At 39.1% G+C, this 18,773-nt stretch overlaps 4 protein-coding genes and 1 non-coding gene across 7 annotated transcripts; 2 read left to right on the forward strand and 3 right to left on the reverse strand.

Annotated features, from left to right (window-relative positions):
- Positions 1 to 2,732: 2,732 nt before the first annotated feature.
- On the reverse strand, positions 2,733 to 5,830 carry LOC117617587 (probable arabinosyltransferase ARAD1). The gene is made up of 9 exons (XM_034347022.1): positions 5,202 to 5,830; positions 4,937 to 5,110; positions 4,582 to 4,739; positions 4,349 to 4,496; positions 3,913 to 4,028; positions 3,689 to 3,827; positions 3,426 to 3,536; positions 3,161 to 3,229; positions 2,733 to 3,024 (listed from the first exon to the last, which is right to left on the reverse strand). The coding sequence occupies exons 1-9, from the start codon at positions 5,679 to 5,681 to the stop codon at positions 2,899 to 2,901; spliced, it is 1,521 nt and encodes a 506-aa protein (XP_034202913.1). The 5' UTR covers positions 5,682 to 5,830; the 3' UTR covers positions 2,733 to 2,898.
- A 202-nt stretch (positions 5,831 to 6,032) lies between these two features.
- LOC117617588 (TOM1-like protein 1) lies at positions 6,033 to 9,404 on the reverse strand. 3 transcript variants are annotated; one of them, XM_034347025.1, is made up of 6 exons: positions 9,234 to 9,404; positions 9,023 to 9,106; positions 8,805 to 8,881; positions 7,927 to 8,492; positions 7,228 to 7,473; positions 6,033 to 6,706 (listed from the first exon to the last, which is right to left on the reverse strand). In XM_034347025.1, exons 4-6 carry the CDS (start codon positions 8,443 to 8,445, stop codon positions 6,281 to 6,283), a joined length of 1,191 nt encoding a protein of 396 aa, XP_034202916.1. In that variant the 5' UTR covers positions 8,446 to 8,492; positions 8,805 to 8,881; positions 9,023 to 9,106; positions 9,234 to 9,404; the 3' UTR covers positions 6,033 to 6,280. The 3 variants fall into 3 exon arrangements, with proteins under 3 accessions (XP_034202916.1, XP_034202915.1, XP_034202914.1); XM_034347024.1 differs by lacking the exon at positions 9,023 to 9,106; XM_034347023.1 differs by lacking the exons at positions 8,805 to 8,881; positions 9,023 to 9,106.
- A 1,055-nt stretch (positions 9,405 to 10,459) lies between these two features.
- Positions 10,460 to 13,329, forward strand: LOC117620298 (peptidyl-tRNA hydrolase 2, mitochondrial). The gene is made up of 8 exons (XM_034350461.1): positions 10,460 to 10,841; positions 10,952 to 11,242; positions 11,320 to 11,378; positions 11,598 to 11,657; positions 11,796 to 11,865; positions 12,023 to 12,092; positions 12,524 to 12,550; positions 12,862 to 13,329. The coding sequence occupies exons 2-8, from the start codon at positions 11,018 to 11,020 to the stop codon at positions 12,909 to 12,911; spliced, it is 561 nt and encodes a 186-aa protein (XP_034206352.1). The 5' UTR covers positions 10,460 to 10,841; positions 10,952 to 11,017; the 3' UTR covers positions 12,912 to 13,329.
- A 362-nt stretch (positions 13,330 to 13,691) lies between these two features.
- On the reverse strand, positions 13,692 to 13,773 carry TRNAS-GCU. The gene has a single exon. It is a non-coding gene; the product is annotated as a tRNA-Ser (tRNA).
- Positions 13,774 to 14,613: 840 nt separating this feature from the next.
- Positions 14,614 to 15,787, forward strand: LOC117618475 (uncharacterized protein At1g24485-like). The gene is made up of 2 exons (XM_034348032.1): positions 14,614 to 15,212; positions 15,295 to 15,787. Exons 1-2 carry the CDS (start codon positions 14,614 to 14,616, stop codon positions 15,785 to 15,787), a joined length of 1,092 nt encoding a protein of 363 aa, XP_034203923.1.
- The last annotated feature ends 2,986 nt before the right edge of the window (positions 15,788 to 18,773 follow it).

Below are 18,773 nucleotides of genomic sequence, written 5' to 3' on the forward strand. Positions count from 1 at the left end.
ACAGTCTGAGTTTAGGTGTCTTTCCATTTTATTCTTGTTTTTGTTTTTATTTTCTTATTAAGAAATGGGAAACCTCACCGTCTCAGGGTAACAGTGACTTTGACTCATCTTGAGGAGCAGTTGTTTTGGACAGCAGAGCAGCGTATGATACGAGTAAATTTAGGTTTATCGCTCGAAACTGGACAGGGAATATTTTATAGGAATATTCTACAAATATATAATATGTAATAAATAAATAAACAATTTTCACCTTCCAAATTTAAATATTTCACTAATAAAATATATAAATTATAAAACCAGAAAGTTCATATGAAGAATGTATTGTATTGGTGTGTGTAATTTCTGAAAGTTCATATAAAGAGACATTTTTTTATTGCTAGAGCTAGCTACCGTGGACTAAATCTAAACTCGTGTAATTCAAATCAAAGACCAAAAGTGCATTCTAAAGCCAATAAGCTTTGAGCTTAATTCTACACTCTTATCCTCTTTAAGTAAAAAAATAAAAATAAAAGCATTAAAAAATAAATTTAAGAGGGTGATTTTTGAGCAAAAAACCCACTAGTATAGTGGTTTTAAACAATTTTACTTTTTAAGATAAGGTCTTGAATTTCTGTGTAGTGTGTGTGAATTTACTAATTTAATATATTATCACAACTCTTAATTGATAAGGTCCTAAAAAAAAGCGACTCTTGATGGCTGTATTTGTTATGCGATGTTGCTGGATTAGTTGGGGTGCTACTAAATTGTTAACAAATATATTGATTAAGATTAATTAGTAAAAATCCAAGGTGCTCAATTCACCTATAAATAATACTATGATGGAAAAAATAAAAAATAAAAAAAAGCCTTATTTCTGATGAAGCAAAAAAGAAAGATGAGCTGTGTTTTGAGCATGGGTTGGTCGACATGGTGTTTACGTGTGAAATGAAAGTTGTGCTTAAAAAGAAAAAACGAAAAGCGTGTGAAATTATAGTTGTCATTCATTGGACTGTCTGTATTATATGAGTATGAGATGCGCTCGCTCTCTCTCTCTCTCTCTCTGTTGCATTGCACAGCACAGCACAGCACAGCACTGCACTGAGGGATGGGGGAGTAAGGTAAGGGTAACCATAGAGATGGTTAAACTGTGGAGCTGTCGTGTTGGTATCTTATTCATGTATCAACATTGACGTGTAGCATAACACGAGTCATGTTCTAAAAATAAAAATAATAAAAATAATAAAGAAAAGAAATCTCCATCAGATAAACTGATTCTTTATTTACACATATATGAAATTATTAAATACATTTATTATTTGTCATGCTAATTTGTTAATATTTTGCCGTGTGTATTTACTCTTAAATAAATAAATAAATAAATCACCTTTTCACACCCACAACAATGCAATGTAATAATCTGAAAATTTCTCCCATATCACCTTTCAAAAATAGCCAAAGAAAATATAAATGTGTATTTGGGCGGACGAGACGACGATGGTTGTCAATGCTATCATCATATCATGGTCGTGTCGTTTTCTGTGATAATTACAGCAATCTGCTATGACAACAATAGTGGTAATAGTAGAGTAGAGGAGTTGATGATATTTTTGCACATTGGATTGGTGAGGCCATGCTCATGGTACGTACTAGTACTACGTACAGGTGCCACAACGTATTTTCTTTTTTTATTTTATTAACTCGTGACTCGCTAGTATACACTTAAATGGGACTATGAGTGAGCGTGGTTTGATTTGAGAAAATTTTACATTTTTATGACAAGTATGAATAACAACACATATCTTAAAATAAAACTAACGGGAACCGTTCCAAAAGCAGGCAGGCACGTCCAAGATATGTCTTAGCTGTTGGCCCACCCCGCCGTGTAATCATGGAAGAAGATGGTGAACCGTGTGGGGCCCCACTGGGAACCACATGCACTCCCCCCCTCTACGGCTTTTCTTTTAAGTCTTTTATGGCAATCCCGTTTCCTTCAACCCAACCCAACCCACCTCGCTCGTCGTAGGTACTAACAAAAGCGTTTTATATTTTTAGTGTGATACATCATCCATTTGAAATTCGAATTTGATAGAAAGCGAGAGCATGTCACACCACAATCAATCAAACCCCAATAAAGTTTAAGTTTGCTTTCTATTCCAACGGTAACGCACCAACCTTTTAATTTTATATTCTAATATATGAGGCTGGGCTCATCAGGCACAGCTCGCGTGATGTATGTACGGTGGATGTTGGGCCCAAAACTCGATTACATCCTCCATTTCAAATCACCCAAACAATTCCTATCTCTGTCTCTGATCTCTGACGAGAATAACGGCACAAATATGCCGACATACAGCACAGCTGCCCCAGGTTGAAGGTTCCGTCTCCGTTCTCTTATCTATTTTAATTGTTTCGTTTTCTTATTTTCTTTATCAGATGAGATGGATCCATTAACCATAACTTGAGTTTAAGACCAACAAGGCATATATACCAACCAGCAATTAGTCTATTATTACATCTCTACATTAGAAGAACATAACAAGACCGACAAGACAAGGCATACAAACAACAAGTACGATATTTGAGAGAGAAAGAGAGAGAGAGAGAGAGATGTAATGTAACTAGTAACTAATTACTACTTACCTAAACAACGGCCGACCACACCAATCCTATACCTTTGCTACAGAATCTTACGATTCTGCTTTGGTTTTGTCAATAATAGCCTTTTGCTACAAACAAATCATACAAATGGGATATAGAAGCAAATCGATTATATATGTATATAAGGGCAGAGTATTTCATAAAATTCCACTATAAAAAGATACCTTCTCACTACGGCCAAAAACACAAGAAGAATACATTAGAATCACCCTGCCCTACATCCATCATGCCCAGAGGAGAAAGAGACACAGTAGAAAATAATTACAAGTGACCTGAGGTTGTAGAGTTGGCACGTTTGCATTCACACATGCAGATGTTTCTCGACTCTTTCACCACACGTTGAGATCTTCGAGTGTGAAGTTTGATATTCACCAACTTACCAGCCATCTGTTGCACAACCAACAACGCTTAAATCAAACATTTCTAAACCACAGTTGGGCCTCTTATCTTTGTTTATGCAAGTGCATGTAAGTGAAAACAAAACAGGATTGGGGGCCAACATTACGGAGCAAGAAAATCATACCATTCGCCAAACCAAGTCTTCTGGACCCAAGGGTTGAGCTGGACTGGAGTATAGGAAATGCCTTGAGTACTGGGAAAGACGAAATAATAAAATCAGTCCCCACAAAGGTGTAGCTCGCTAGCTCAGAAAACATCCAGACGCACAAGATAAGGAAACAGCAAGTCTAGTCAAGCAGGGAAACTAGAAATGCATGTCTAGTACAACCTTTTGACAAGAAATACAAATACAAAACAATAACATTCACTTCAAATATTCAGTCACTTACCTTGGCAAGATTCTGACGGATTTCCTCAATCTGAGCAGGGCGAATATTTCTAAGAAATGTTAAAAGCCAACCAGTTTGTACGGCATCGCTGGAAGAAACAAATAAAGCTATCTGTAGGCAAAGATAAAAGGCAACTGTTGAGAACATTGTGTATAAGGCCAACCATACATGCCATATCACATGGACTTCGGGGCAGGCATTAAGCTGTGAGCAATTATCTACCTGACTAATATATCCTATACCCAATATTTAGATATACATACCTTTCTATAATCTAGTATTCCTTCAAAAGGAAGTTCCAGTTCATCACTAACTATTACTGGTATGCAACCACTAACAATGGCATCGAACAATCTAGCGGAGGATGGAGTATCACCAGCTGGACTCAAGCAAAAGACAGACCTGACAGAGAAATAAACTCAACTAAATTAACAAGGGAACAACAAAATTACATCACCAAGAAGAGCGAGGATCCAAAAAAGTTTACTTGCGCATTCCTTCTTGAGCTGCTGCTTTTCCTCCCTCTCCTGCTGTCCCCTCCTCTATAGCTACACCCTCAGCACCACTTAGTTCTGCTACAAGTTTTGAGCGTATTTTCCCTCCCTGAAAGTAGAACACAATAAATTAGCCACAAGAGCCTGAGATTCTTAAGTGGAGAAATGGAAGAAGCTTTCTCCCGCACTGATTCATTAATCCACTGAACGATGAAATCGATTAACTACAACTAACGGCCTCTATATCCTATGCCCTATTCTTTTGTCATTTAAGATTGTTTTGCATGCACCCAAGCCTAAAGTCCTCCTTTAGTGTACGCGCCAGTTGCTTTAATCTCCAAAGTAAATATTATATTCACTTCTAACAGGTTCAACACAATTCAATGGAATTAGTAGCAAAGAAATCCATTGAGAAATCAAAAGTCTTACAGCATTTCTTTTAAGCCGGCCGCGGAAAAAGAGCAGTGTGGTTCTCTTGGATTGAGTCTCGGATATGCATCTCGAATCACAAAAATCAACATTGGGAACGTAAGGAAGAATTAGATCTTTCTCCAGAAAGACTTGTCCAGATTTGTACCTAAAAGTAGGGCAAATTAGAGTTAAAGCAGGTTGAATTTAGGGCTTTTTTTATAAATAAAATAAAGATCCAGTGAAATTATAACCAGTTTCCGGTGGAGTCCATATCAGGAAGCAGCCAAATTGCATTCTTCATGAAGCGGCGAACAGACTTAAAAGACCAGGGATGGTGAACCGGAAGTATGTGATCCCTTCCTTGGGATCGGTTCCAGGCAGGCTGATCGGTGACCCACTTGAGAGCTTCCTTCATACACAAATAAATAACAATGATAATACTTAGATAAGCTAGCAAGCAAAGACTCAAATGTTAAGTTAATTGTGCATTAATTAGAGTGTAACATAATAGTAACAGTGTGAGATACATATATACAGGTACTATGATCATACGATGTGCAGCAATTAGCAAGCAATTAAGGGAAACCTTGGAGGATGCAGTCAGACCCTGTAAAGTGCTTTGCACTGCTGTTTCTCCAATAAGAAGAAGCTAATGGTGGTGAAGAATGGGATGTAGAAGAGGTCAGCCTCCTCCTGCCTATGCACTCTCACTACGCTTTTCAACAGCCTCTCCGACTCTGGAGCAATCAAATCCGCCCACAGCCAGTAATCAATGGAATGCTGCACAAATTAGGCCCAGGAATTAGGAATTGAAATCAGAAGATTAAAACGCAATCAGTAAAATGTAAAAAAGAAAAAGAAAAAGCAAAACCTGTTCGATGAGGCGGTGAACGGGGCTGCCATTAGAGGTGAGATTGGAGGTCTGCCTGTAAGAGTTTCTGAAGAGCCAGAGGAGATCGTAGGTGAATTTGGTGGGCATGTCGTAGACGTAAACCCTAATGGGCAGGCTGAGCGGGTAATAGGGATCAGCGTACAACCTCTGGGTGTGGGTCTGGAAGATGAGATCGTCGAGGTGGTTGGGTTGGTGCTGGGGTAGCGTTGTAAGGAGGACGGTGTCATCGCGTCGGGGTGATTTGTGGGCGAGGAGGAAGCGGTCGAGGGAGGCGACGAAGGAGGTTTCGGGTTTGTAAATGGGTTGATGGTTTGGGTGAAGAAGAGTGGTGGGGTCGTCGGAGGGGGAGGGGCTATGAAAGGAGAAGAGGAAGAAGACGAGGGAGAGGGCGAGGAGAGCGAGAAGTAAGAGAAGCACTGGGGATTTGGATCTTGTCATTTGCTTTCCAGCTCCAGGCATTCTCGTTTGTTTTTGTTGTGTGATGTTTTCGTTTTGTTTAAAAACACGACACAACTAAACACGTTCACAATCACACCCACAAATTGTTGTCAATTGTCTTCTTGACTGCCGGTGCTCTTATACTGCTGCAATGCAAGTTGCAACAACAGTCTTACCTCTTCAATGACATATTGAAATAGGATTAGATCTTAGTGAGTATGCATTAGAATCCTATCACCGCTTGTATTGTATTTGTATACAACAATTTTGCCTCTTATCATGTCTCCTAAACCTAAAGAACAACAAATATATATTTTTTCTTTTTTCTTTTTCGTGGACAAAAATAGAATAATATATTTTATTAGTGTTATATAAATCCATCAGATTACTGTGCATCCAAATTTGATAATAATTACTTTTACACAAAATGTTTGTGTGCAGGTCAATGTACTGAGAAGAACAGGGAAGTAAAAAAAAAACGACAATTATGTTCATGAAGGCGAAATTTTTCAAACATCAAACTTCATCGGCGTCTCCAACAATCAACATCTAAATAGCCTGGTATTCACACCAGCAAAGCTCTCCAGTCCAAGTACATGGAATTATACATTTACACCCTCTCAAAAGCTGATCAGGTCATCCTTTGCGGCCGGCTGCTGTTTCTTCGGATCTTGGTTTCCTTCAGAAGAACTTCCACCTTTCTTGCCAAATATCATCTCATCCAGATCATCCATCATGTCATCGTGGCTCCCTGCATGGACCAGACCTCGAGAAGCAGCTGGTTTTCTAATCAAGGAATCCTCTTTCGCATGACTCGGTGATTCATCAGCCTCCACAGCAACGGGTATCATTGCAGGTTCTGGCTCAGTCGGAACAACCAAAGGCTTCATCAGTTCTTCATACTTGGATAGAACTTTATGGATCTCATCATTCACATTCAACGCTTCAAACAGCAAGGCCTCGTTTTCTCCGGCTGTCTCTATAATTCTCTGGACGGCGGATTGAGACTGACGACATTGTTGTACAAGTGTGGCTGTCAAGTCATCCTGCCAAAGGGACAACAACATTTAATCGACATCGCTTTTGATAACACCAGAGCTAGTTCATAGTTTATAAACTTAAGTAAATAACTAGTTATTCTTGAAGAAACATGTGTAATTGCATCAGAGAACATCTGCCCTCATACAGCACTATAATTCCTTCAGGATTTCTTATTTGTTGTCAGGCTGATATTATACAAGAGTTAAATTAACTTTGAACTGGCTATCTCCATGGCAGATATTATCATAAGGTCAACCCAATGGCACTTGGCTCTAGATTGGATGGAACGTGGTCCTATGGAACAGCCTGGGTGGTAAATCGACCTATTCCAAAGGCCCATTAACGTTTGAGTACTGGTGGTGTCCTGAAAGCTGTCTAGCCGACCCTCACCCCAAAAAAACAGAAAAAAAAGTAAAGCATATTGGTCTACATAACACAGGAAAAAGGATATTGGTTTAATGTATTATCAAATTAGATATCAGGACTCAAATAGGATATGCAAGTAAGAAAACAATATAGAAATCACCTGTAAAGCATCTTGTTGGGTTGAAGAGGAGAAAACAGTACTAAGAAGCTCAATACTGTTTCTTGCAACATCAAATGCTTCCTTTGTTTGTTCAGCCGTAAAGCCTTGCACAGGAATATCAAGTGGAATTTGCTGGGAAAGGCTAGCATCTGACTCTGAAGCTGAAACCGAACGTGGGGGAGTGAAAATTGGTGCCAAACTCTCATTGTCACGACCAGGGAACCGAATACCCCTTGATCTTAAACTCTGAAATTGAGATGGTCCAAGCATAAAAGTATAAATAGCATGAAACCACTTCTTTTAAACATCAGTAATATATGGATAACAACTGCACCATCCAGCGTGATGAAAGCTAAAAAAACTGTAGAAGACATTAGCATAAAGGCCATGGAAATTCTGTAATACGTTATACTTTCAATTTTGGGAGTTCCTCAATTTCTTTTCCAATATTAGCCTTGTGCTCCTTTGCACTGGTAAACTGGCTAAATTTTGTATTTCCTCATGAGCTGCAATTGTGCCTCAAAAGAAGAACATTGGGCCAAATTGCCGTTGTATATTTTAAGTACTTCCTATTAGTCCAACTAAAATCAGGAGGAATAGAAGTGGATTTGGGTCTGTAACTATGTTTTAGTCAAGGAAGAACAAGATGTTATATAGATTTGACAAGATATGAAACTGGAACCAAAACTTTGTAGATACCTTGTATGTTTCCTCATAAACAGGCAAATAGCGGAGCTCACCAGTCGATTCCCCCCATGCTTCGATCAGCATCAAAGCCTTATTGCGATTATTAACAACAGTCTGAGGATCGTCAATCAGCTTCACCATCTCATCAAGAACTCTTTCTGCAGCTATCTCTGAGAAAGCCTTCTCACAGTTCTTAACACATGTTTCAAGCAGTACTAGCGAGAGGTACTGGACTCTAGGATTCTTCAACATAATCCGCTTTTTTATACCACGAACTAATTCGACACTGTTGACCCTTTCAGTATTGATCATGTCACAAATATCAAGATTCATAGCCCAGTCAGGCTCGTCAAGTGCCTCTGATGTGGCATCTTCGACGATCTTATCTGCTTGGTTTGGGCCTTGGAAGAGCTCCTTCACCTTGAAGCTCACTGAGCTCAAGCCAGCGCTCATCTTTCGACCAACCTCAGACCCTTCGATCTTGAGGCGTTCGCCAAAAGCACTCACTTTCTCCATCAAATTGTCACTCATCTTCACAATCCTGCTAACTCTAAAACAGAAACCTCCTAAAAGTTTTCCTGCAAATTTACCATAATGCTAATTAGTTGTCATCAAAGATGGAAAAGATACATAATTATGTTTACTAGTTGAGCAGATGTAAGAATTTCTTATTTTGAAACCCAAAGAAAATTACTTTTAGGGACAAGCCTGAAGATTAAGCAATCTTAACATAATTCTGATTTCTTTTTTTCCTCTTTATCTTTCTTCAGAAACTCAAACCAGGTTGTCGAAATCAAAACACCGAAAAGAACCATAACTAAAGAAGTACCAAGATCACAACTGCTAAAAAAGATGAAAGTGAAAGCATAAAACTCTAGGTAAAAATCGACCTTAATTGGCAAAAGCTGATAACTTTTCTTCCCCGAAATCCCTCCCTTTTCCGCCCCTCAATTTTCTTAACAACGAACTGAAAGAGATGACAATATAAGAAGATTATTTCAAAAGATATCTAGCAGTGTATATAACTAAATTTCCAAAAACCCTAAAGAAAGCAGAAGATGGAACCCTGATGAAACTTTTTGGTTACTGAGAAAAACGGTAGTAGTACCCGTCTCATATGCCTAGTTCAGGTCAACAATCATAAATCAGTTTGCTGTTTTCTTTTTTACTATGATGACTTTTCTTCTGCTTTCTGAGCAACCAATCAAGTAAAAATAAAAAGGGAATCGATGATCAGACTTGGAATGGTTGTGTGTGATGAATGAAAAATAAACCCGATATTGGTCAAATTTTGATGAAGAAAAAAGTAAAGAAATTACCTGTTGTCTCTTGAGAATTCTGGAATGGGAACAGAGATTGAGTAGTGGGTTGAGAACTTGAGAGACGGCAAGGCGCAACGACTCAGTAAAGTGAATATTTTCTGTAGTCTCTCTCCTTACTTCCTTGGAGTTTCAGCCTTTTCTTCAGGCACTTTTTTTCTCTCTCTTATACGTTAGCTTAGCCTTACCTCAATATTTATTTCTGATATTGTGTTTTTTAATTAATTAATTAAAGCTGACGGAAACGGCGTATGAATTTGAATAATGGTACCAGTTTGATTGACAATATTGGCAATTTCTTCGTGATGATGGTGTGGTGGTTATTACCCTTTGATGCTTGAAAATTAAAATCTATTAACCAAAGATTAACATACAAATTACACGATTTACTTTGACCAAAACAAAAAAAAAAACCACAATTTAGATTACATTAAAATAAAAACACTAGATAGATATTATGATCTAATATATTTTGTACTGTTATTTCTATTGATCTAATAAAATTTTATCGCTTTTTTTATATCAAAAAATAAGACTTTGTCATGGATACAAGTAATATTTCTTATTGGGAGGCAAGATGGCATTCGTTTGGCAGGAGGATTGATTAAATTTGAGAATTATATTTATGGTGCTAGAAGAAAGTGTTTAGATTATATTCTAGCATGCCTTACATTACATGATGCAAGAAGAAGAATAATACTAAGTAGTAGAAGATGGAAATAAATAAGAAAAAGGAATAATGGAAAATGCTCAAACCGCGTGGACTGTTCTTCTTCCTTCCCCCTAGTCAGTAGTCAACGTCAAAGTTGTTGGGTAGCGCCTAGAGGTGGAGAAATCTATTCATTTTATACCGTTAGATTTGGTTCCTAACCTTTGTCCCAATTACACGCAACGTCTAACTTAAACCACCAAACGCAACGCAACACACACACTTGCATTAATATACACGCCCCTCCCCTCCTCCTCCTCCTCCTCCTCCTCCTCATCTCCTCATGGCGTTGTTTGTTGTCTCACATACATGATACATCGCAGTGGAGTGGACCACCACCCGTACCACAATTCTTTTTTAAGTTTTTATTTTAAAGATTCGCTTCGCAGAGTAAAAGTTTTTTAATTTTTATCTATGGTAGGTAATTAAATTACCCACCACTTCCCAATTTAAATGGATGATTTGTTAAAGGGGGAAGGGACAAAGGCCCAAGCACAAACAGACTAAAATCACAATATGGGTCAATACTTTAAGGCCAGCAAGTGATTTGATCCATTTATTTATGATCAAGGGCCCAGCAAGCAGGGTTGAAGTTGATCTAACGGCCACAATTGTTGTTCTCAATTTAGCTTAGTTGTCAACGTTCACAATACAGACCCAGCCGCAAGCAGGCAGCATCGAGATCGTTTTCGGTTCCCGGACTCAACTCACCAAAATCTCGCACGCAACGCCCGCCCTCACGCACTCACTTGTTCCGCTTCTCATGACCTCGTCCACTGCAAAACCCAAGGGAAGGATAAGTTACACGGTCATGGCTGCGTGAACGCACAACCGTCCGATCTAGGGTTACTAACTTCCGATAATACACTCATTCGCATTGACAGTGACACACACTCCAGGTACCATTTTTACTCCCATCACTCCCTACCTCCAACCCCTGTTTGTTTCCACGCAAAATTTACTATGATAATATTAGGACATGTGTTTGATTTTGAAATTTGATTGGCAGCTATAAAAGAGAATTGATTGTGGGTGGATTGGATTGGATTGTGGAAGTATAGAGAGAGAGAGAGAGATGATGGGGTTGGGGTGGGTGGGTGCCATTTTAGTAGGAGCAGGTTGGCTTGCTTTGGGTTATTGCTTTGGTGCGCGTTACCCTCCTGCTCGCATTGTTTTGTCAGCTAGACTAGCTCAGAAAACTGCACTTGCTAATGATACTAATGGCAACAACAAGAAGAAGAAGAACAAGGACCCACTTGAGATTGATAACCTTGCTGACATTCTCCAAGATTTCAAAATGGTATTACTTCCACTTGCATCTCCAACATTTCAAAGAAAACCAAATTGCTTATTCACTTTCTTCATTGGTTTCTTCAGGTTTTGGTGGTCAGAAATGATCTAAAGATGGGTAAGGGGAAAATTGCCGCTCAATGCAGGTAGCTGTAGATTTTTTTTTTAATTTTATATTTTAATTCCCAGCACTCTTCGCCCCTTTTTTATTTTTGCAAGCTGAGCATTATGTTGAGAATGATTGATTATTTTGTCAAGTGAAACACGCTTTTTCCTTGAATAGTTTATAGAGTCAGTTTTCTCTCTTGATTGGATTATATTTTTGTTCAAATTCTTTACCAAATGTTTGCCTTCATGTTTTTTAGCCATGCGACTTTGGGCCTCTATAAAAAGCTCCTCCATCGAGCACCAAAAGCTTTAAACAGGTACAGCAACAGACTACTCTGTGAATTGTTGTCTGCTGAACAATGTGGATATCTTCATCTCTCTCTCTCTCTCTCTCTCTCTCTCTCTCTCTCTCTCTCTCTCTGTGTTTCCTGTAATGGTGTTATGTCAATATGCAGGTGGGAGATGTGTGCACAGCCGAAAGTTGTTGTGAAAATTGAAAGTGAAGAAGATATGCTAGTTTTGCAAGTCAGTATTATAATACCAACTTTTCTGGCATGACGTAAACATAATTATTTCTTGCATGCTCTGATCAATCATATAGTCTCAGAGAAGCTACAAGTTTACTAAAAGCAAAGCGAATTCAACTTTATGGTTAATGGTGACTCTTTATTGATTTTGACAGGAGAAGGCAAAATCGCTGAAACTACCAACCCACATTACAATCGATGCTGGCAGGACTCAAATTGCACCAAGTGAGTTGAAACTTTTCCGTATATGAGGTTGATCACGGTTTTGATAGTTTTGAGTGTTTGGTGATGTTAGTGTTAATAATGCGAATCAAATAAATTGGTAATTTTTTTTTTTATAAACAAACATTTCAAAATACTACTGAGAAGTGGCGGCTATCATCACAACATGAGAAAGCTTGAATAAAATGGATTAGGCTGTTTTTGAAATGCCCTGGAAGAATGAGCATTTCCAAGTTTTGTGTATCTCCATCCTCTTTGAACACTTTTTAAGCATATTTTGATGTTACCTGTTTTCTGAAAATACTGACGCAAACAACTCCATTGTTACTTGTCTTATTCGTTCCCCATTTCTGCCATGAATTTTATATTCTTCACTAGATTCTTATCCATTTGACTGTTCAAAGTGACTTATTTGTCTCTATGTATTCTTCCAGATTCAATGACAGTGATGGCTATTCTTGGTAAGTTTCTCTTCTCCATTATCTTCCTTTCGATGGGGCCTTTTTCAATTTGTAACTTTGAAGTGGAGGACTCCATCAAGTATGAAAGGAAGTTTTTAAGCCTTAACTATTCCCCCTGGGGGGTTTTCCCTGGTTTAGTCTTAGATTGGGAGGCCAAGCCCCTAATATTTTGTTGGGAGGATGGTAAGTAGGATTGGTTTTGAGCTTGTGAATGTAGTGCGTCTGACAAAATGTATAGAAAAGTCAAAATACCGTGCCATGGTGCATAGCTTCTGGTTGTATTAATGGATTATTCCAACACTCATGTGCAGGACCCGTTGAGGTGGTTGACGATGTAACAGGTGGACTGAAACTCTTGTAGTTGCTTGATTTAGATGGTGTCTATCTTATTTACGATGAGATATGAGTTGAATCATGCCAAGGGCACTGCAGCATCAACCATATTGGAAGAGTATCGGTGCAATGTTATATTCGAAGATCCATTCTCTGAAGGGCCTTGACTTAAAAATCTGCTTGTATTCTCCTAACAATTATGATGATGACGAAAATCTCTGAAATGGCATCATTTATTGTTATGGAAATTGTACTGTTAATGTAAAACGAGGTTCCAGATTTCGGCATTGGCAGCATTCTCTCATCTCATGGAGATGTGACATGTGTTCTTATTTGCTCCAGTTTCTTTGTCAAGTGTTTTGGGAAATGATTTGTAATGGTTGGCTAACGTTTTACTCTCAACAAACATGGAAATTCCATGCTAATATGAGCCGCATTTGTCGTAATCAATGGAAAGGGGAAAGGAGAAAAGACATGGTGGTCGTGTGGTGGTACTACAATATCGGCAATTCCAAGTTGCGTTGCATTGCATGGCAGCTGATTCACTTACTGAAACTACGAGTAGACTGTAGATGCTTGCTTCATGATTATTGGCTAGGATAACAAAAAACCAAGTAAAATCGATCGCCCGGCTTTCATTTTGTATAAAACAATCTCTTATAAAGCTTTTCTAGCATCGCACTTTGTATTTTTTTTTGTTAAGAAAAAATCCAGTGCAAAAACAAAAACAAAAATGTTCAGATATACTGAATATCCCAAAATTTAAAATTGCTTGAAAAAATAAAAATAAAAAAAAGGAAAATGCTAGCGTCGCCTGAGAGATTCGAACTCTCGCGGGGAAACCCCATGTACTTAGCAGGCACACGCCTTAACCACTCGGCCAAAGCGACGTTGACGACCTTTGAATGCCTTCTTTCTTTTTTATATGGTTACTTTGCAAAGCAATGTCTCCCATTAACTTGCTTTGGATGTATTATTTGATTGGAAGGACTTGAAAAAATAAATAAAAAATGAAGCCGTATTATTAGTGCCGGCCACCCACCGCCATGAGGTTCGTGGATTACTTACTTATTTGTTCCATTGTTTGACTAATCGATTGGATGAATGAATACATGTTCTTCGTCTTCATCATCTTTATGAATTTGAAATTCTTTATTCCAACAAGTAATAACTAATGGAAGATAATGAGCTTGCTTCTTTATTCGAGAGAAGCAAGCTCATCATCTGATATGATGTTTAACTGTTATAGTTTAAAAAAAATAGGAAGTTCATGTACTTAGCTTTCTAGCTGTGTATAATTAAATTATCTGCAAAGATTAATAATCATTTTAGAGGTGTTGACCATTTTAATTATGTGTAGGTAATAGTTTATTTCAATCTACTTAGAAGAACATTTCAAAGTACTAAATCTATACTCACAGCGAAAGGAAAGGAAAGGTAATGATCTATTTGTAAATTTAAGAGAAGAATAACTTATTTTATATTCAAATATCATTGTTAGAATAGAAAGGAATAACTGTTGAGCAGAAAGTCACAACATTAACATTTCCTGCTCTCGTCGTGCTCCCGAGTTAACTTTCTAATTCTTATTTCAACACCCATTTTTTTGTTTTATTTATTCATTTATTTAAACAAAAAGTTAAGCTGATACTGATTGATCTATTCTTTGATTCCCGTACATTACATACGTCTTATATATAAATGTATGCGCGGCTGATTAATGAACCAAAATGAATATGAATATATTAGGTTCAATAGTGATATTGTTGTCATGGGTGTGTGCAGATGCTGCAGTGTTTCTGAGCATCGATTGTGGTGCTTCCGATTCTTACACCGACAGCCTTTCCATAAACTGGGTTGGAGATGATGACTATGTGCACAGCGGCGAGTCCCACTTGGTGGAGTTGTCCAGCTCAACCCCTCATGTGGCCAGCACTCTACGAGTTTTCACAAGTTTAAGGAAAAACTGCTACACCATCAACAGCGTTGACATGATAAGTCAACGGCTTCTGGTGCGCGCTAGCTTTTACTACGGAAACTACGACGGTAACAACTCTCCTCCGACCTTCGATCTCTACTTTGACTCCACCTACTGGACGCAAGTCAACTTAACCGGGCTTTCCGATACCATTGTTAATTACGAGGTGATATACACTGTGAACAAAAACAACACCAGCATATGTCTTGCTCAAACCCTGCCTCGCCAGTTTCCCTTTATATCCGCACTCGAATTCCGCAGTTTAGCTCCTAAAATGTACACACGCGTTGCTTCTGATTATGCTTTGTTCAGGCAAAAGAGGCTAGCTTTAGGGGCGCAACAACTCATTAGGTAACTTACTTGCTTTGCTACTATATAAAGCCTATATATATATATATGCTTCTTAATAATTATGTATGTGTATAATATGTAGGTATCCAGACGACAGTTACGATCGGAGATGGGTACCCGGGTACGGTTTGTTTGCATATCAGGTGGAAGGTGAGGCGAGAATATCCAAGATGGATGTGAGTGGTGCAGAAGATAATCCTCCTGCAACTGTAGTGCAAAATGCAACCACCGGCAATAACACGTCCGAGTATTTTGAATTAGATACGTACCTCCCAGACTTTCCAGTTCAAGTGTACATCACCACCTTCTTCTCGGAGGTGGATCCTGCAGCACTCACTTCACCCAACAAACGATCCTTTGAGATTTATGTAGACGAGCAGCCTTATTCCAAACCCATCGTCCCACCTTTTGAGAGCGTAGTGGAAGTCGCCATCACCAACATCACTGCTTCTTCGAAAACATCCATCACTCTCCGCCCCACTGCTGATTCCACCCTTCCCTTCCTCATCAATGCCTTTGAAGTTTATCTCCTGTCTAAAGTAGGACCAGCAACTGATACCAGAGATGGTAATTAATTAATCAACTTTTTGTTTGAAGCTTATCTCCTTTAATTAAATTAATCAGCTTGTTTGTTTCTGGTAATGAATTGAATTAGTGGAGGGACTGGGTGTACTACAAGTGCAATTCGAGGTGTTAATTATATGGAGCGGTGACCCTTGTTGAAAATTGGCTCAAATGTAGAAGAATTTTGGAGTTGCCCATGTGTGTCAATGTTAGTTGCCCATGTGAATCAATGTTGGCTTGCTATCTTGGTCAAAATGGGTGGATTGTTTGGTAGCCATCCATGGTTGGTAGCCAACATATGAATAGTTTGAGTTTGCATTCACACTCTTGCATCTTTGGCTATAAATTGGAAGAAAATGGTTTCATTTGAAGCATCCAACCAAGGATCCAACCAAGTGTTGAGTAGAAGAGAAAAATAGCAAGAAAGGCATTTTGCCAAAGAGAGAAACAAATTCTCTCTAGTTGTTCTTTGCTTTGTATCATTGTTTTCTCTTCCTTTGTGAGTGTGTGAGGTTGGGTGTATTTGGGTCTTTGGGAAATTGAGTGGTAAACACTATTGTATATCTCATTGATTATAGTGGAATACTCCGTCGTCTCCAAACTGGATGTAGGCAATTGCCGAACCAGTATAAATCTTGGTGTTGTTCTTGTTGATTATTTTGTTCAATTTTTCTCCTGCCTGTTGTTATTTATTTTTCACTCGCAGTTGGTTGACGCTTCCGCACAACAAGTGGTATCAGAGCTCCAGTTTTTCGACTGGGGTTTCGGGGGAGTGAAAAATCTGTCGGTGCTACAGTGACGGGTGAATAGTGCACGTGAATAGTGTCGGTGCTACAGTGCTCCCGTGAATAGTGCTGTGCTACAGTAGCAGTGAATAGTGCCGGGCAGATTTGATGGCTGGAGAAAAAGTTGAAATTTTGAAGGAGAAGGAATCGACATCGTCTTCGTCGGCACCTACATCCAATAGACATCCAATTGCCAGTACAAGGTTAGAGGTTGATAAATTTAATGGCTCTAATAATTTTGGTATGTGGCAATGTGAAGTTATGGATGTGTTGTATCAACAAGAGTTGGATATGGTTCTGGAGGATAAACCAGAAGATATTGATGACAAGCAATGGACTCGAATTAATCTCCATGCTTGTGCCACTATTCGATCGTTCCTTGATAAGGAGTTGAAATACCCGTATATGAAGGAAACTTCTGCTAAGAAGTTATGGATGAAATTGGAGGAGAAGTATATGACCAAGAGCGCAGAAAATCGGCTCTTCTTGAAGAAACGACTCTTCCGATTTCAATATCGTTCAGGTATTTCTATGCATGAACACCTCAATGATTATAATAAAATACTTGCTGATTTAGCAAACCTTGATGTGATAATTCCTGACGAGGATAAGGCACTATGTTTGTTAAATTCATTGCCTGATGATTATGATCATTTGACAACTACTTTGTTGTATGGAAAATCCGAGGTGAAACTGGATGAGGTGTCTGCGGCATTGGTGAATCATGAGTGTCGTAAAAAGGAACAGAAGACTCAAAATTCACAAACCGAGGCACTCGTTGCAAGGGGTCGAACAGAGGAAAGAAAATCTGGGAAGCGGGGAAAATCTCGTTCAAAGTCACGAGGGAAGTTTCCTGCTAAAGATGAATGTGCCTTTTGTCGCCAAAAGGGTCATTGGAAGAAAGACTGCCCCAAATTGAAGAACAAGGAGAAGGAGAAAGCGGGTTCTGAAGCAAATGTTGCAAAATCTGGAGATGAAGATTTCGAGTTTGCTTTGGCTAGTTCATCTGCTGATGGTCACTCAACTGAGTGGATTTTGGATTCAGGTTGCACCTATCATATGTGTCCTATTCGGGAATGGTTTTCTAGCTTCGAGGAGCTGGATGGTGGAGTTGTTTTGATGGGCAACAATAATGCCTGCAAAACACAAGGGATAGGCAAAATCTGTTTGAAGATGCATGATGGAACAGTCAGAGAATTGAGTGATGTTCGGTATGTTCCGGATATGAAGAAGAATCTCATCTCATTGGGCGCTTTGGAATCCAAGGGTCTCAAGATCACCATGGAGGGTGGAGTTCTTAAAGCTGTGCATGGGGCACTGGTGGTGATGAAAGGTACAAGACGAAATAACTTGTATTTCTTGCAGGGTAGTACAGTTATTGGTGGAGCAGCTGTCACCGAAGCTGCTGACGCAGATAGCACAGACACCACAAGGTTATGGCATATGCGTCTTGGGCATGCTGGTGAAAAAGCGTTGCAAGGATTGGTGAAGCAAGGCTTATTGAAAGGTGCAAAGGCATGCAAATTGGAATTCTGTGAACACTGTGTGCTGGGTAAGCAAACTAGAGTGAAATTTGGCACTGCTATTCACCACACTAAAGGCATTCTAGATTATGTTCACACTGATGTTTGGGGACCTTCCAAGAATGCATCTTGGGGAGGTAGCCATTATTTTGTCTCCTTTGTTGATGACTTCTCTAGAAGAATATGGGTGTACACCATGAAGCGTAAAGATGAAGTCTTGAAGATATTCCTGAAGTGGAAAAAGATGATTGAAATGCAAAGCGGTCGAAAGATCAAGACTCTCAGATCAGACAATGGTGGTGAATATAAGTCTGATCCTTTCTTGAAAGTTTGTCAAGATGAGGGTATTGTGAGGCACTTCACGGTTAGGGAGACACCGCAACAGAATGGGGTGGCGGAGCGCATGAACCGTACTTTGCTTGAGAAAGTTCGGTGTATGTTGTCTAATGCTGGTTTAGGCAAGGCGTTTTGGGCTGAGGCGATTACTTATGCAAGCCATCTCATTAATCGGTTGCCTGCTGCTGCGAATGAGGGCAAAACGCCCATGGAGGTATGGTCTGGTAAACCTTGTACTGATTACAAGTATTTACACATATTTGGTTGTCCTGCTTACTATCATGTCGGGGAAAGCAAGTTAGATCCAAGAGCAAAGAAGGCTCTATTTATGGGATTTAGCACTGGCGTGAAGG

This window comes from Prunus dulcis, chromosome 2 (genome assembly GCF_902201215.1).
Source record: "Prunus dulcis chromosome 2, ALMONDv2, whole genome shotgun sequence".
NCBI lineage: Eukaryota > Viridiplantae > Streptophyta > Magnoliopsida > Rosales > Rosaceae > Prunus > Prunus dulcis.

Coding starts and splice junctions, on each gene's coding strand:
- LOC117617587 (XM_034347022.1), bottom strand. CDS start 5,681: ATGCCTGGAGCTGGAAAGCAAATGACAAGATCCAAATCCCCAGTGCTT. Junction 5,111..5,201: donor TTCACCGCCTCATCGAACAG/GTTTTGCTTTTT, acceptor TAATTTGTGCAG/CATTCCATTGATTACTGGCT. Junction 4,740..4,936: donor AGTGCAAAGCACTTTACAGG/GTCTGACTGCAT, acceptor TTGTGTATGAAG/GAAGCTCTCAAGTGGGTCAC.
- LOC117617588 (XM_034347023.1), bottom strand. CDS start 8,445: ATGAGTGACAATTTGATGGAGAAAGTGAGTGCTTTTGGCGAACGCCTC. Junction 7,474..7,926: donor TTTATGAGGAAACATACAAG/GTATCTACAAAG, acceptor TCTCAATTTCAG/AGTTTAAGATCAAGGGGTAT. Junction 6,707..7,227: donor CCCAACAAGATGCTTTACAG/GTGATTTCTATA, acceptor TCCCTTTGGCAG/GATGACTTGACAGCCACACT.
- LOC117620298 (XM_034350461.1), top strand. CDS start 11,018: ATGATGGGGTTGGGGTGGGTGGGTGCCATTTTAGTAGGAGCAGGTTGG. Junction 11,243..11,319: donor TTCTCCAAGATTTCAAAATG/GTATTACTTCCA, acceptor TGGTTTCTTCAG/GTTTTGGTGGTCAGAAATGA. Junction 12,093..12,523: donor CAGGACTCAAATTGCACCAA/GTGAGTTGAAAC, acceptor GTATTCTTCCAG/ATTCAATGACAGTGATGGCT.
- LOC117618475 (XM_034348032.1), top strand. CDS start 14,614: ATGAATATGAATATATTAGGTTCAATAGTGATATTGTTGTCATGGGTG. Junction 15,213..15,294: donor GGGGCGCAACAACTCATTAG/GTAACTTACTTG, acceptor TATAATATGTAG/GTATCCAGACGACAGTTACG.